This window comes from Cucurbita maxima, unplaced genomic scaffold, assembly GCF_002738345.1.
Source record: "Cucurbita maxima cultivar Rimu unplaced genomic scaffold, Cmax_1.0 Cma_Scf00017, whole genome shotgun sequence".
In the NCBI taxonomy this organism is placed as follows: Eukaryota; Viridiplantae; Streptophyta; class Magnoliopsida; order Cucurbitales; family Cucurbitaceae; genus Cucurbita; species Cucurbita maxima.
In genome coordinates this window covers 2,820,464-2,836,280 of record NW_019272033.1, presented here as the reverse complement: position 1 = coordinate 2,836,280, position 15,817 = coordinate 2,820,464, and the positions used below count along the sequence as shown (strand labels likewise).

At 38.5% G+C, this 15,817-nt stretch overlaps 4 protein-coding genes across 7 annotated transcripts in view; 3 read left to right on the top strand and 1 right to left on the bottom strand.

Annotated features, from left to right (window-relative positions):
* The first annotated feature begins 361 nt into the window (after positions 1-361).
* Positions 362-3,571, top strand: LOC111492423 (serine/threonine-protein phosphatase 6 regulatory ankyrin repeat subunit B-like). The gene is made up of 3 exons (XM_023141762.1): positions 362-877; positions 1,936-2,277; positions 3,194-3,571. Exons 1-3 carry the CDS (start codon positions 362-364, stop codon positions 3,569-3,571), a joined length of 1,236 nt encoding a protein of 411 aa, XP_022997530.1.
* A 1,824-nt stretch (positions 3,572-5,395) lies between these two features.
* On the top strand, positions 5,396-6,499 carry LOC111492235 (probable WRKY transcription factor 50). 2 transcript variants are annotated; one of them, XM_023141517.1, is made up of 3 exons: positions 5,396-5,713; positions 5,993-6,128; positions 6,206-6,499. In XM_023141517.1, exons 1-3 carry the CDS (start codon positions 5,506-5,508, stop codon positions 6,324-6,326), a joined length of 465 nt encoding a protein of 154 aa, XP_022997285.1. In that variant the 5' UTR covers positions 5,396-5,505; the 3' UTR covers positions 6,327-6,499. The 2 variants fall into 2 exon arrangements, with proteins under 2 accessions (XP_022997285.1, XP_022997286.1); XM_023141518.1 differs by having other exon boundaries at positions 5,397-5,713; positions 5,996-6,128.
* Positions 6,500-9,274: 2,775 nt separating this feature from the next.
* On the bottom strand, positions 9,275-13,885 carry LOC111492118 (probable protein phosphatase 2C 53). Of its 2 annotated transcripts, none has more exons than XM_023141336.1 (5): positions 13,760-13,885; positions 12,258-13,447; positions 11,863-12,180; positions 11,686-11,791; positions 9,275-9,965 (listed from the first exon to the last, which is right to left on the bottom strand). In XM_023141336.1, the coding sequence occupies exons 2-5, from the start codon at positions 13,125-13,127 to the stop codon at positions 9,631-9,633; spliced, it is 1,629 nt and encodes a 542-aa protein (XP_022997104.1). In that variant the 5' UTR covers positions 13,128-13,447; positions 13,760-13,885; the 3' UTR covers positions 9,275-9,630. The 2 variants fall into 2 exon arrangements, with proteins under 2 accessions (XP_022997104.1, XP_022997103.1); XM_023141335.1 differs by lacking the exon at positions 13,760-13,885 and adding an exon at positions 13,611-13,753 and having other exon boundaries at positions 9,290-9,965.
* A 1,460-nt stretch (positions 13,886-15,345) lies between these two features.
* The window catches only part of LOC111492104 (U-box domain-containing protein 51-like), a 4,595-nt gene continuing 4,123 nt past the window's right edge, over positions 15,346-15,817 (top strand). Inside the window, exon 1 of one of the 2 annotated variants that reach the window (XM_023141302.1) lies at positions 15,346-15,721. In XM_023141302.1, the coding sequence (XP_022997070.1) occupies positions 15,553-15,721 (169 nt within the window). In that variant the 5' untranslated portion in view covers positions 15,346-15,552. Of the gene's footprint in view, positions 15,726-15,817 lie in introns of both variants that reach the window. The other variant, XM_023141303.1, reaches the window with a different exon arrangement.

Sequence of the window (15,817 nt, the reverse complement as noted above, 5' to 3'; positions counted from 1 at the left end):
TTTTATGAGCATTAGAAACTAGTTCCAAAGACGGGTTTTTTTTGTAAGTTATAATTGTAACTTATATACAGCTCAACCCCACCACAGTAGATATTGTTCGTTTTAACCTGTTACGTATTGTCATCAGTCTCGCGATTTTTTAAAACGTGTTTGATACTCTTCTAAGGATGTTTCGTTTCCTTCTCCAACGAATGTGTGATTTCACTGAACGTTAATAGAGATATTTTTGGACGAATTTTGAAATTTTCTATGCTCTCTACCAATACCCTCTCAATAAAATTAAAACAAAGAACAAGAATCTGGTTGATTCTATATAGCCCATCATCAAGCTTTGCCATCCCTCAATAGAGAGCATTCAAATATGTCGCTATACATGACAAACCTGGTTAGCAGGCGGCTGTACGAAGCAGCACACAATGGGGACGTAAACCCCTTGCAAGAAATCAGCGGCCAATATCCATCGCTGCTTATGGGCGGCACCCTCTTCGACCACCCATACGACCTTCTCCCTGAGCCCCCACTTCAAGTTGCTGCCTCTTTTGGGCACTTTGATTTTGTGGTGAGGGTGTTGGAATTGGAGCCTGCATCAGCCCACCACTCCGACCGCCAAGGCTTGTCGGCTCTGCACATGGCGGCTGCCAATGGGCATCTCAATATCATTACGCACTTGCTTCAGTTTGATTCGGATCTCTGCTTTCTGTGCAGTAATGATGGCAGAAATCCTATGCATTTTGCTGCTATGAATGGGCGGCTGCAGGCCTTGCGGCTGCTGGTTGGAGGGATTGAGGGTAGATATGATGTTAAGACCTTTCTCAATGCTAAGGATGATCTTGGCTTCACTCTCCTCCATCTTGCCGTTTATAATCAACATCTCGAGGTAATAAAATGGATTCAAATATATACGGTTTTGTTCCGTTTAGTTAATGGGGAGAAATCTAAATCCACCTATTTTAGATATTACCCACTTTGACCTGTTACTAAACGTCGTTAGTTTCACAGTTTTAAAATGCATTTGCTAAGAGAGGTTTTCATATCTTTATAAGTAATGCTTCTTTTTCCTCTCTATTAGATGTGTGATCTCATAATCGACCCTCATGGCGGCCAACGTTCTCGTTAACACATCCGGTTTCTTGCTCTAATATCATTTGTAACCGTCCAAGCCCATGTTTTAAAATCTCTGGCATCTGTGCATTCGACTTTATAAGGGGTGGAAACCTCTCCCTAACATTTGATATCATTTGGGCAATGATGCATTTCTTATAAGAGTCTATAGACTTCTTCCTAGCAAACGTGTTTTAAAATTGTGAGGCGGATGACGATATGTAACGGGCTAATGCAGACAACGTTTGCTAGCGATGGACTTGGACGGTTACATCTCTGTTCAAGGTAAGTCTTCGCAATTAAAATGGATATCTCTAATGAAAAGTAATATCCTAAACCCACCACTAGTAGATACTACTGTCTACTCTCAACAGACAATATTCAGGGCAAGTCTTCGCAGACGCATTTTAAAACATGAGGCTAATGGCGATATGTAACAGGTTAATGCGGACAATATTTGCTAGCGGTGGGCTTGAACTGTTACATATCTGTTCAGGGCAGGTCTTCGCAGTTAAAATGGATATCTCTAATGAGAAGTAATAGCTCAAATACACCACCTATAGATATTGTCCGCTATCAACCATCCAAGCCTACCACTAATAGATATTATCCACTTTAGCCCGTTACGTATAGTCATTTAGCCTCACGATTTTAAAATGTGTCTGCTAGGGAGAGGTTTTCACATCCTTATAAGGAATTATCTGTTCCCTCTCCAACTGATGTGAGATCTCATGTTTAAAGAGGTGGTCCGTAATTTGGTGTTGATTCTTAAATGAATTGAAACATAGCTTAAAAGTTAGGAAGAAAATAAAAGCGACGACGTTTATTTTGCAGGTAGTTCAATACTTACTCAGCTTAGAAATCGAGGTGAATGCTTTAAATTCAAAGGGGCTCACACCACTAGACCTGCTGATAGAGTGTCCCATGGTGTATCCAAAGAGAGTGAGGACGGCCAATTTCCTCCGTGGCCATGGAGCCGTCCGCTCATCGGCGCTAAGTTCGACAACCTCCCAGGAGATTTGGGCCAGAAAGAAGGACACTTTAATGGTGGTGGCATCCCTCATCGCCACCATGGCCTTCCAAGCCGTCGTCAACCCTCCAGGCGGCGTCTGGCAAGAGGATGGTGCCCACATCAACAACAGCTCGGTCATCTCCAGTCCTCAAGCTGGAAAATCGGTAATGACACTATTATAATTTTTGAGTTTTTAACGGAAAAGTTCGTTGGCAATAAGATCCAAACCGTTAAGAAGATGTTTTTCCGACAAAAACTTAGTCATCCCAAACATTATCAAACGAACATGGACCTGACTACTTCACTTAAAACATAAAAGATGGGTTGGGTTAGTTTTTTCTTTTTTTTTTCCGATTTGTGTTTGCTTGAATTTTTTGAAAACGGACAATTTTGAGTCGATTCGTAGGTCAACCCAATTAACCTGAAAATAGGGTTGATACCGAACCTAACCCTACCTTACTTATAAGATTATTATGAAAATAAAGAATATTTAACGTTTGTAACTGATATAAGTGATGAGTTGTGAGTTAGAAATATTTAGATTTAGTTGAAATTTTGGAAAACTAAAAAAATTGAGTTGATTCTTAGGTTAACCTAACCAACCCAATTAACCCGAAAATAGGGTTGGAGCCCAACCCTACTTACCAACCCTACCTTTCTTTTAAGATTATTATCAAAACTAAAAATATTTGACTTTGGTAACTAATATGCTTGATTGATTCGGAAAGGTTTGATATTTGAGTTTTATTAAATTTTAACTATTAACTTAATGTGTATTATGGATAAATAAGATTTTTTAAAAAAAAATTTTTTTTAAAACAATCGGACAATTGAAATCAACCCACCTCTCTTATTTTCGAGTCAAATTGTGTTGTGAATTATATTTGGATTACTCGAATCACCAACCTATCCAACCCAAAATTTTGTACCGATTAAAAATTTTTTCCAATCCAATCTAACCCAATTCGTGTACCTTCCTAATTGTTAAAATGAGATACTAATTTTCTACCGTACATTCGAAATTAACCATAGGAATATTTTTTTTTAAATAAGTTTTTTTTTTTTTTTTGGTTTGAGCAGGTAATGGCAGCAAAAAGCCCAAAACTTTACGTGTTCTTCATAACGTTTGCGTCGTGGGCGTTCATATTCTCGCTAATGGAGCTGCTCCTGCACGTCAGCAACCGTGTCTCCAACAGCGGCGTGGTTTCTGAGGCCTTGATTGTTTACGCTAAGTACATGTCCACCTTCTCGCTGGTCGCCACTTATTCGATATCGGCCGCGTTTTTGACCGCCTTGTCTGGCCAAGATGCTGCCGGCTTCGCCTTCTTGATATCCATCACCGCCATCTTCGTCCTCCTCTATCTGTTCTTTGCTTTGAGATATGGCTTCCGTAGAAGGTCTTCTCCTTTGAAAAAGTCCATTACTTTTCCTCCCCCTATTCTCAACCGTCCACAATAATATGATCTTATCCACGACTTTATTTTTAGCGATAATGTTCTTTAGTTATATACTCGTGATCTTCTTCTTAATTAATCAATGTACAACTTCAATGATCTTCAGCAACGACCATTGTAACGGCTCAAACCCACCGCCGGTAGATATTGTCATTTTTGGATTTTCCGTCAAGGCAAACACGTCCACACCCTTATGGTGTTTCGTTCTCTTTCCCAACCAATGTGGGATTCTCACAATCTACCTCCTTCAATGCCCAACATCTTTACTGGCACAACGCTTTGTGTCTACCCCCTTCGGGGTTCAGCCTCCTCGCTAGCACATTATCCGGTGTCTGGGTCTTATTACCATTTGTTCTCTTTATATCTGCTAGTGGTGGGCTTGAACAGTTACCACCATTAAGTAGCAAATCAAAATAATAATGGATTGCAACTTGTTATAACTCTCGTGGGCTTTGTTGATTTGAAACTTGATAACTTCTTGTTATTATGGGGTAACCGGAAGCCATGGATTGGATAAGATTCACGAAGCTCAAGTCATACCCAGTTCTTCCTTGACAAGAATTCTCGAAGGGTATGGTTTATCGAGCATAGTCATTTAGTACAAGTCTAGTAGAAACTTAACTCAAAATCAAATGGTTACAGATGAGATTAATATATGTTCGCTAGCATCAATTTCCAATTTCTAATATAATAAAAGTCAAATCTTTAAATTATAAATTTTATATTTTAAAAATTTATGAATTTACTCACCATAAAATTAAAATTTAATAGATTAATTAATTATAAAATAAAAACTAAAATTTAAAAATAAAATAATACAAATCTTTTATAATGTAATCCACTTATTGGTTTTGGTAAACGATGACTTGAGCAGTGGTTTTCGCATTGACTGAGGTGGCGCAGCCGTCGTAGCCACGTGGTTGATTACGTCAGCATGGTGACGTAAGACGATCCAACGTTTTATTCCCGTCCGTCAGTCCGCCGGGGAAGGAGTATGTTTTTTTGTTGACTTTTTCAACGCTGTCAAAGAATTGGACGGAATTTTGAATGGTGGGGCCCCCTCTTCTATTGACCTTGACTTTTCTTTTTACTGTTTAAGATTGTGAAAATTGACTTCGGAATAGTTTTCTTTTTTTTCTTTTTTTTTTTTTTGTAATTATTATTGCTAACAATAACGCAATTCTATGATTACAAAAATTTATTGATATTATTTACTTTTATCTGAAATAAAAATGAATTATGTTATGATTAAGAAAATACCCTTTTTATAAAAATATACAAAAGCTAATTAATATAATTTTAAAAATATTTATGGTTTTATTTATAAAAAAATTAGAAAATAATGTTACCCATTTCAAAAAAAAAATCAATTTTTCAATATAATTTCCAATTTAGAGGATAAAAAAATACATAATTTCCATTTTGAAATTGAATTTACTTAGGGTTTTGTGGGACTATAAAGACCTAAATATATGAGATTTGAAAACACTATCTGATCGGGCTTTGGACTACGTTTTTTTAACGTAACCGCAAATATATCATATGAACTTGAATATAACAGAGCTTGAGACTATGTTTTTTATAAGCATTGATTTAGTCGTACGTTGAATTGAATCGTTCTCGTTAGCCCGATGAAGGGGTTGGTGGTAGGGAGGATAATGATGGTGAAGTGAAATGAACACATTTTGTTCAAAAGTGGACTCAGAGTCATCTGTTATGGCATACCCCACACAAACTTCATAATCTAGACTTGATGGTCTTCATCGTTCATTATATTAAGCATTAGCTTCGAAGCTTCCTAAGTTTGGAGAAAGCTGCCTATCAACCTGAACTCAATTCATAATTTTGCTATTAAGTTTTTCATTAATATCTCCAAATTTGAATTCAGATTCAAAACAAAAAAACTTGTCCACTTTGTTTTTGCTTCTCAGTTTCCAAATGTCTTACAATAGTAACCAGCACCTTGTTATGTCGGAGAACGATCTTTCCGACCAGCCGGGGTTCGAGTTTACGGACTGGATGTTCGATAGGTGGCTCGATGAAAACTCTCCACCTCTGGTCGACTCGGCGATGTATCCGGTTTATCAGTCAGGGGAGATTGAGGAGTTTGTTGGAAGCACAATTCAGCAAGGAGAACCTAGCAGTAGTAAGCACAACTCTTATTATTACATTTTAGTGATTGTAAGTCTTTTCTGCTAACCATCACATTTCACATATCGAAAACCATCACATTTCTCATATCGGTTAGGGAGGAGAACAAAATATTCTTTATAAGAGTGTGAAAATCTCTCCCTAATAGATGCATTTTAAAATTGTGAGGTTAACGGAGATACGTTATGAGTCAAAGTAGGCAATATCTACTAGTAGTAGACTTTATGATTTCAGAGGTTGTGGCTAGAGGATGAATGATGTTTAATGGTGTTAGTAGGAGACAGTGGGAGAGAGAGGGGAGTTAGAGAAAGATTTGCATTCAAGACCAAATCAGAAGTTGAGGTTCTGGATGATGGTTTCAAGTGGAGGAAGTATGGAAAGAAGATGGTGAAGAACAGCCCAAATCCGAGGTAAGAAAATGAATTCTGTCTAAACATAACATGTTTCATTGTTAATCTGATTTGGCTCGACCATCTACGAAATGCAGGAACTACTACAAATGCTCGGTCGAAGGCTGCCCGGTGAAGAAGAGAGTCGAGAGAGATCGTGAGGATCCAAAATACGTGATAACGACTTACGAGGGTGTTCATACTCATGCAAGTTCTTGATTTGTTTATTTTTACACCAAATCTCCCTATGTTTAGTAAGAAAATCCTTGTAATAGAGTATGAATCGAAGTTCTAGCTTCAATACGTTGATCTTGTCTGGTCTATTGCACTGTGTGGAGTAGAGGCCCCATACCAAACAACATCTTGTTCACTGTTACATATATCGAAAGATCTTTTTAATGAATCCATATCGATATCGGTCGAATTTCTGAATCAAATCCTTTCTTCAGGCCAACAACTGGTTCGTAGTCTCGTAAGTGATCTCTAAGTTGCACCATGAGAGCCACCACAAGCTTGTTCCCAAACAATCTCAGTTCTTTGTTGGAGAGGTTTCCACACCCTTATAATCAATGCTTCGTTTTCCTCTCTGATCGAGGTGGGATGTCAAGATCCATCCCCCCTGGAGGCTAGTGTCCTCGTTGACACACCGCCCAGTGATTGGCTCTAATACCACTTGTAATAACCCAAGCAAATATTGTCCACTTTGACTCTTACGTATCGCTATTACGCTGTTAGCCTCACAGTTTTAAAATGCATTCTACTAGGGAAAAATTTTCACGCCCTTGTAAGGAATGTTTTGTTCTCCTCTCCAACTGCTGTGAGATCCTACAAATATCTATGTCTTAATGTAATTTATGATCTTAGTTTGATTTGGTTGGATTCGTGCCGTGCCGTGTCGTGTCGTGCCTTATTTTTGTATGTCGTTATATATTCTTTCATAAACTGGGAAAAACATGAAAAAATAGGAAAAAGAAGGGAACAAAGTCTTAGGTTCTGTAACGTAAAGGTAGTGAATTTTGCAGAGAAAATAACCCCACCATATAACACATTAACTTTTTCAAGTTGAATTTCTATCCACGTGAGATCTCACATTAGTTGAAGAGAGTAACGAAACATTGTTTATAAAAGTGTAGAAATTTCTCCCTAGTAGACGCATTTCAAAATCGTGAGGCTGAAGGCAATACGTAATGGATCAAAGGAGACAATATCTACTAGTGGTGGTCTCGAGCTATTACAAATGGTATTAGAGTCAGTCACTGGTCGAAGTAGGGCTAGACCCTTTCCATAGTGACGCATTTTAAAACCTTGAGGAAAAGCCTAAAGAAAACAATATTTGCTAGCAGTGGGGTTGAGCTATTACAAATAGTATATTAGAGCCAGACATCAGGAGGTGTGCGAGCGAGGACGCTAGGTCTCCAAGAAGTGGATTGTGAGATCCTACATCGGTTGAAGAGAACAAATCATTCCTTATAAGAGTGTGGAAACCTCTCCCTAGTAGACGCGTTTTAAAACCATGAGATTAACGATAATATGTAACGGGCTAAAACATACAATATCTACTAGCAATGGTCTGGGGATGTTCAAATGGTATCATAGCCAATCACCGGATAGTGCGTGGCACTAGTCAGAGTAAGGCTAGACCCTCCCCATAGTAGACACATTTTAAAACTTTGAGGGAAAGTTCGTAAAGAACACCCCAAATAGGACAATATCTGCTAACGGTGGGGTTAGGCTATTACAAATGGTATCGGAGCCAGCCACCAAGCGGTGTGCCAGCGAGAACGCTAGGTCCCCAAGGAGGTAGATTGTGAGATCCCATATCGATTGGAGAGGAGAACGAAGCATTCCTTATAAGGGTGTGGAAACCTCTCCCTAGTAGACGCGTTTCAAAAGACTGACGATGATACATAACGGGCCAAAGCGGACAATATCTACTAACAGTGGTCTCAGACTGTTACAAATAGTATCAAGGCCAGTCACCGAACAGTGCGAGGTACTGGTCAGAATAGGGCTAGACCCTCTCCATACTAGACGCGTTCTAAAACTTTGAGAGAAAACCCAAATATGACAATATCTACTAGCGGTGGGGTTGGGCTATTGCAAATGGTATTAAAGCCAAACACCGAGCGGTATGCCAGCAAGAACGCTAGGTCCCCAAGGGGTGGATTGTGAGATCCCACATCAGATGGAGAGGTGAACGAAACATTTCTTATAAGAGTGTGGACACCTCTTCCTAGCAGACGTGTTTTAAAACCATAAGGATGACAGTTAGCGTTATAGGCCAAAGCAAACTATGGTTAGGTTTGGAGGGTTACAATCAAGTAATTATAATTAAAGTTCAGATGTTATTCAAATGAGTTACAGCTCAAGTAGCAAAACGCTCCATAACAATGGTGAAATGAAACGAGGAGAGATCGAAACCGAAACTGAATTTCAAAATGCAGGCATATTGATTCTAAGAACAGTGAAGAACAACTAGACATGATTTTCAAATTCGTAAAAGCCTCAAAGTAAATAAAAATGACTGAGTAATTGCAGGAATCAATGAATTCAAGCGTAACATCGACAATGAAGCCAATCTTGATTGTTATCTCGCATCAGCTTTCATGGAGGAATGAACAAAGATCAAAGCCATACAGAGAGGCGAGCATTGTACTTCAACCACTCGGAGACGCAGGGTTCTCTGCTTCTCCGAGTACCATCTGCAAATCAAAATCCGGAATCGCTTGAACAACGAGGAACTTCAAACGAATTAGGGTTTAGCGAATGAAAACGGAAACGAACCGATTGAAACAATTGTGATATGCAGCCCTGAGATCAGCACACGACGATGTTGCAGAACCGGAGTTTTTACTTTGTCTCTTGATACTCATTGATTGAGATACTACCACTCCATTCAATGGCCGTCGACGAAGCAATGGCGGCGGTTCTTGGAAACTTCTCGGGCAACGAAATCCCTGGACGTCCTCGCGCCTTTAACTTATACACATTTCAATTCAACGCTCATTCTTCTGTAATTTGTTCAAAATTTAGATAAATTTCGTTAATAAGAGATCATTTCGGAAAGATTATCATTCAAAAAATCGATGGTTCGATCTTTCAATCGATTCGAATGTGTTATCAAATATGAGATGTTTGTATAAGAATTTGAAAAGAACATAAGAAAGAACCTGAATAATTTCTGCTAATTCCTTATGATAAGCACCAAGAGTAGGAATTGATACAAAGAAAATAGTGCATAAACGTGGAAGAGTCTCCCAGTTTGTTTCACCTATTCTATTACATTGCTGCTGCAGCCATTTACATTGCCAGAACTCGTTAGAACTCGGAGCTTATATAACAAATGCTCCGAGCGCCATGGAGATTCTGGAATGCTGCATACTTCCTTAACATTCAGATCATTAATATCATAATGCCCCGAAGAAAAATAGTCGGGCGAACATTAATATCATCGTGTTCTTTGTCTCATAAATCATAACAAGAATATGGTACAAGTACAACTAAAAAAGGAAGAATGATTTCGTTATGATTTCGTCTTGAACTTCCAATGAGCTTTCAAATCAATCACGACGATCGTGATGTTGTCTTTGCTGCCCTTTTGAAGAGCTCGTTTCGAGAGGTATTCTGCGGCTGCTTGGGCTGCAGGATCAACCCCCACCCCTCTCTCAGAAGGTAAACTGACACCGTTCTTCTTGTGCCAAAGAAGGATTCGTCTTCGAGCCAGGTCGCATACCTCTTCATTTGACATCACGTCCCATAAACCATCGCTGGCTAGAACGAGACATTCGTCGTCTTTTGCTCGAGGGATGAACATCACTTCTGGCTCCGGGATGATCCATGGTTTCAAGTATCTATCACCTGCAACCAGTGCTTTGAAAACTCAAAAACATGGTATCACATAGAACAGCCCAGCACTTCAGAAGTTGAAATTCTTATGATATGCTATAACGCTGCGCTACTACTAGGGAGGGGACGCCACGAATCTAACTCGAAACCGTGCATATGAACGGTAGCATATGGCCATGAGAGATATCAAAGCAGCTCATTTTGATATGATTCCTATCTTGACTTAATATAATATAATAGTGAACTCATTTTGCTTATACACAGACAGATCTAAAAGTGTCTCTTGATTTGAGGAGGAGTACAATATGAACTCGTATCCTTAATTGTCATTCATCTATAGGAAGGACTTCAAAAATGTGGATGTAATAGCTTAAGCCCACGGTTAGCCGATATTATCTTCTTTGGGCTTTCCTTTCTGGCCTTTTCCTCAAAGTTTTAAAACGTGTTTGCTACAGAGAGGTTTCCTGTTTTGTTCCCCTCTCCAACCAATGTAGGATCTCACAATCAACTCCCCTTGGGAGCCCAGCGTCCTCGCTGACACACCGCTCGATGACTGGCTCCGATACCATTTGTAACAGCCCAACCCCACCGCTAGCAGATATTATCCCCTATGGGCTTCCCCTCAAGGTTTTAAAACGTTTCTACTAGAGACCCTTATAAGGAATGTTTTGTTCTCCTCTCCAACTAACGTGGGATCTCACAATCCACCCCCCTTGGGAGCCAACGTCCTCGCCGACACACCGTTTGGTGACTGGCTCCGATACCATTTGTAACAGCTCAACCCCACCGCTAGCAGATATTGTCCTCTTTGGGCTTCCCCTCAAGGTTTTGAAACGTGTCTGCTAAAAACACTTATAAGGAATGTTTTGTTCTCCTCTCTAACTGATGTGGGATCTCACAACCCACCCCTCTTGGGGGCCAGTGTCCTTACTGACACACCGCCTGGTGACTGGCTCTGATACCATTTGTAACAGCTCAACCGCTAGCAGAAATTGTCCTATTTGTGCTTCCCCTTAAGGTTTTAAAATGTATCTACTAGAGACCCGTGTAAAGAATGTTTCATTCCCCTCTCCAACTGATGTGGGATCTCTCAACCCACCCCCTTAGGGACCCAATGCTCTCACTGGCACACCGCCTGGTAACTGACTCTGATACCATTTATAATACCTCAAGCCCACCGCTAGCAAATATTATCCTCTTTGAGCTTTCCCTTCTAGGCTTCCCCTCAAGATTTTAAAACACGTCTACTAGAGTGAGATTTCCACAATCCTTATGAAGAATGCTTCAGTCCCCTCCCCAACCGACGTGGGATCTCAAAATGGACTCCACGAAAGGGGAAGGCTCAGGATTGGGTGGGTAAAGTCTCGAGTCTCGAGTCCTTAATAACTTAAACCCCTTCTTATATCACAAAGCTGGCCTTGGGTGGGTAAACTTTGGCTAGGACAATGACCTTGGGTGAGGAGTGACACAAGCTTGGCTAGGACAATGGCTCTCTTGCAAGGCCTTCCCCTTTATCTAGTCGTAATATCACCTCACTCGCTGATAAGAGTAAGAACTGTAAGAAAAGCACCACACACAATATTCCACGCTTTATTAATAAATGGAACTCCTAACTGGCATCCACTTGTCATAAAAAGGTCTGATAGGAAAGATCCTTTGACTTGGAGCCATTGGGGCATGTTTAGCAGCAAATATGATATCAATTCAGGTCACTGGGTAGCAGAAGACATACCGATCGATCTCGACATCGCTAGAACACCAAAAACACGGTGCCCGTTCCACTGTATGACCTTCCCACCTGCAGCCTCAATCCGTTCGTATTCATCTTCTCTGTTCGGCTGAGAAACAACGACGAGATTAAAACCAGCGAAGATCAGTGAAAAAGAAAGCATAAAACGCACAAACGTACTTTGTGATCCACGGACAATGCCACCGGCTCCTTCCGACGACAAAGAACGGCTCTCGAGTCGCCACAATTTGCAACAATGATATGAGATGCACAGATAATGGCAACAACAGCAGTGGAGCCAACAGTTTCTGGTGCAACAGGCTCAACACCAGGTCCCCCTCCAATTTCAGCATCAACTTTTACAAAGCATTTGGTGAATGCCTTTCTCCATAGCTCTTGACAATCATCCTTTATATTACCAGCAGCTATATCTTGCTTAGCAAGTTCTATCTCCTCAGATAAAGCCAAATGCATACGTTCACGACAATAATTAGCGACCTATATATTACGAGATTCGAGTTAAAACAACAGTGTTATGGTTTAAAAGACTCGACCGATGAAATTCGTATGCATACCTGAAAGCCACCATGACCATCGTAAACCCCGAAAAAATGAACGGTTTGATGAGCTATAGCCTTGCTCGAGCCATCGAAAACTCGGTCACCAACAAGCATTTGGATAGGAAGTTCTGAAAACTTAGGTACCGTTGCTACAGCATCTTCCATCTCGGGTCTTCTTCCACAGACCGACGTAAATCCCCAAAGGGGTACACAATCTACCTCGAAAACGCTTCGACTAACCGGTTCACTCGCCCTTTCCTCAATAGGCAGCTGAAGAACCATGTTATTACATGCTTCATTTCCTAATGCATCTCCAACATCATCTTCAAGGCTAACAGCTGCAGAAGAAGAACTCGCAATATTACCTTTCGCTGCAATCTCGACGCAGCTAACGTCCTTCGCATTGGTAATCGAATCAAACGCTTCGAAAAACGACACCTCAGAACCTAAAAAATCATCACCACAAATGCTGCTAGTTTCACTAACCACTGAATGTGAACAAGAACTATCATAAATCTGTTCACCCTCTAAGGATAAACAATCATCTTCCTCACATCCAACCGATATGGTCTCATCCGCCGCAACCCAATTGCTACTACTTTGAGATAACACAACCGATAACGGAACGCTTTCGCACTTATCATCATTCGTAACCGAAACAGCAGCAATACCAATCTCTTCCTCCCCATTAGAACTCTTACAATCATCAGAAACTACTTCAATCGAATCGTCCGAAGCCTTCGTAACAGAGTCGGATAACAAACCGGCAGTATCTGCCATGAGCTTAAGTCTTGTGATATCCATGGGGGTAGCCATGTTGGGGTTATCACAGACTGAATTACCTACCCTAAATGGCACCACAACCGCTGAGGACATCTCCTCCATCAAATTCTGTACCTAAACAAACATAAAAGCTACCCAAAAACCCCTTTAAACTTACAAAACCCCTCATATTTCAACTAATCCACCGCTTTTTTTTGTCATTAAGAATGATCTTGGAATATAAATGATGGGTTTGAACAAACCATTTCCCATCCGTGAGAAACTTGACAAGACCCAAAAGAATTTAAACATGAAAGATTCAGATCTGGTCAACTTCAGTGGATCAAAGCATGAATTTTGAGAAATTTGAACATGAACTTTGATGGACTTTAAATGAACATAAAGAACCTGGAAAGGTAAAGAGAGAGCCCCAAATTTGTTATCTGTAAGCACAAGAAAGACATGGAAAAAGGGTTAAGAACAATCACGAGAAACAGCTCAAAAAAGATGAAATCTCAAGAATCAGAGGAAAACCCTAGAAAAAGATAGTAACACTTTTAACAAAATTAGGAGAGTTTCCCCAAATCAAAGGCAATTCTTAGCTACCTCTCGTATGAAATTTAGCTTCCTTTCGCTATCTAACTATCCCTCTCAGGCTATCTCTTTCAAATGGTTATGATACTCAAAGAAGAAGATGAAATTAAACGAAGAAAACCCAGAGAATCTGAAGAACGAAGAGGAAAAGGGTTGCTTACCACTCAAACAAGCAGAAAATTAGACGACCCAGAACAGAAAAAATTGAAATTGAAATAAAAAGTGTGTAAGGAAAAAGAATTGAAAAAAATATAGCTTTTTTGGGAGAGAGATGAGAGAATAGGACACGTGTCCAGATTCTGAATGTCCACCAATCCATGATGTTCCCAATCCTTTACCCTTTCTAACGCTTCAATCCAATCAAAAATGTTCTTTTGTTAATTACTATGATGTTCTTCTTCCAATCAGTGGCGAGGATGAAGAAAAATAAATAAATAAATGTTTTTTTTTTTTTATGTCTATTTACATTTATTGCTGAAAATGAATTCCGACCAATAAATATGGTTTACTGTAAATGACAAATGTGTGAAAACGTTGTCTTGTGTGTGAAACATTTTTTTGTCTGATGTCTTAAGTTTCTATTCCACTCTTTCGGTCGAAAATTGAATCAATTTAAAAACTCGAAAGAATAAAATAACTTGAATTTTTTACGGAAAAAAAATTCTAGAAAGGCTCGGAAGAGTAAAGAATCAAAATATCTTGAATCTTCTGGAGCGGGAAGTATCGGGGGACCCAAAAAATTTGAAAACCATAATAATTTAAAATTTCTAAAGGGTAAGCTACAAGTCGGAAACCGACAATGAAGGCTGAAAACCATCAAAGAATAACAAGTTGAACACGTTCAAGTAGTTACGGGTCGAATAAGCTAAAAGCAACTACTTTCAGGAAGTTGTAAGCCAACGACCTTCGGTAAGCTAAAGTTGAAAATTTTCAATAAGCTAGAGGTCGAATGAGTTCATAAATTTAAAACGTTCAATAAATTAAAAGTTGAATACTTTTAAAAAGTTTGTTGTCGAAAGTTTTCAATAAAAATTAAATAAGTATAAATTTATACATTCTTTTTTTAAATATTAATGAGATTGTCATATTAGATTTTTCATACGATCAAAATATTAAAATTTTATTTTTTTTAATAAGTAATATGTTGTAATACTTTTAATGAAGATGGCTCGATATAATAATTTTTTATTATATTTATTACTAGAACGAGAGATTCTATCGTACATACTTTATGTAGAAATGACATATTGTTATTATATAATACTTTTTTTTTTACTAAATAATAATTTATTTTATTATTTATTATGAGAGTTAAAGATTCTATCGTACATACTTTATGTCAATTATGTTATGTTCGTTAACCACCGACATTTCTAATATAATTAATTATAATATTTTTTTATTAAAATGTTTGTATTTAATTTATGTGTTAATAAGCTTTAAAAAATTAAATTATAAATCTAATCGATTAATTTTGAAATTTATTTTAAATTTAATCTTAAATTTTCAAATTGGAAAAAAATCATATATAAGACCTCAATTTTAATTTATATTTAATAAACTAATTAATTTTTAAAAAGTTTTAAATTTAATAAAAAGTAAAGATGGTTAAAACTTAATAGAAATAAATAAAGAAGAATAAAGGAATAAAAGTAATTTAATATATAATTCTATGTATTAATTTTAATAATTTTTATTATATTTACGTGATATTTTAATTCCCAAAATTTAGGGAGGGTAATGGCTATAGAACCAAAGCCAAATTTGCCTAAATGAAGCCAATGGCGGAGAATCGCCATTGTTCAACCATTCTTCAAATGTCTGTTATGTTCGTTATCTTCTCCATACCTTACCTTCATGATTCTCCGCCCTTGCCCCCACTGCTCTCTTCGAACCAAATTGTTGGGCTAAATTCAAGCGGCTGCGGCACTAACATCCTGAACCTCTTTGCAAAATGCCTCCGCATCCACCGGAAGATGGGATTCCCTTGAACACCACGGCGGTGGCCATTGACAAGGATAAGAACAGCCAACACGCCGTCCGTTGGGCTATTGATCATCTGGTCATAAACAACCCACTTATCATTCTCATCCATGTTAGGCATAAAGCTTATCAAAATCATCGTAGGTACCCTCTATCTGTTTTTTTTTTTTTTTTTTTTTTTTTTTTTTTTTTTTTTTTTTTTTTTTTTTTTTTTTTTTTTTTTTTTTTTTTTTTTT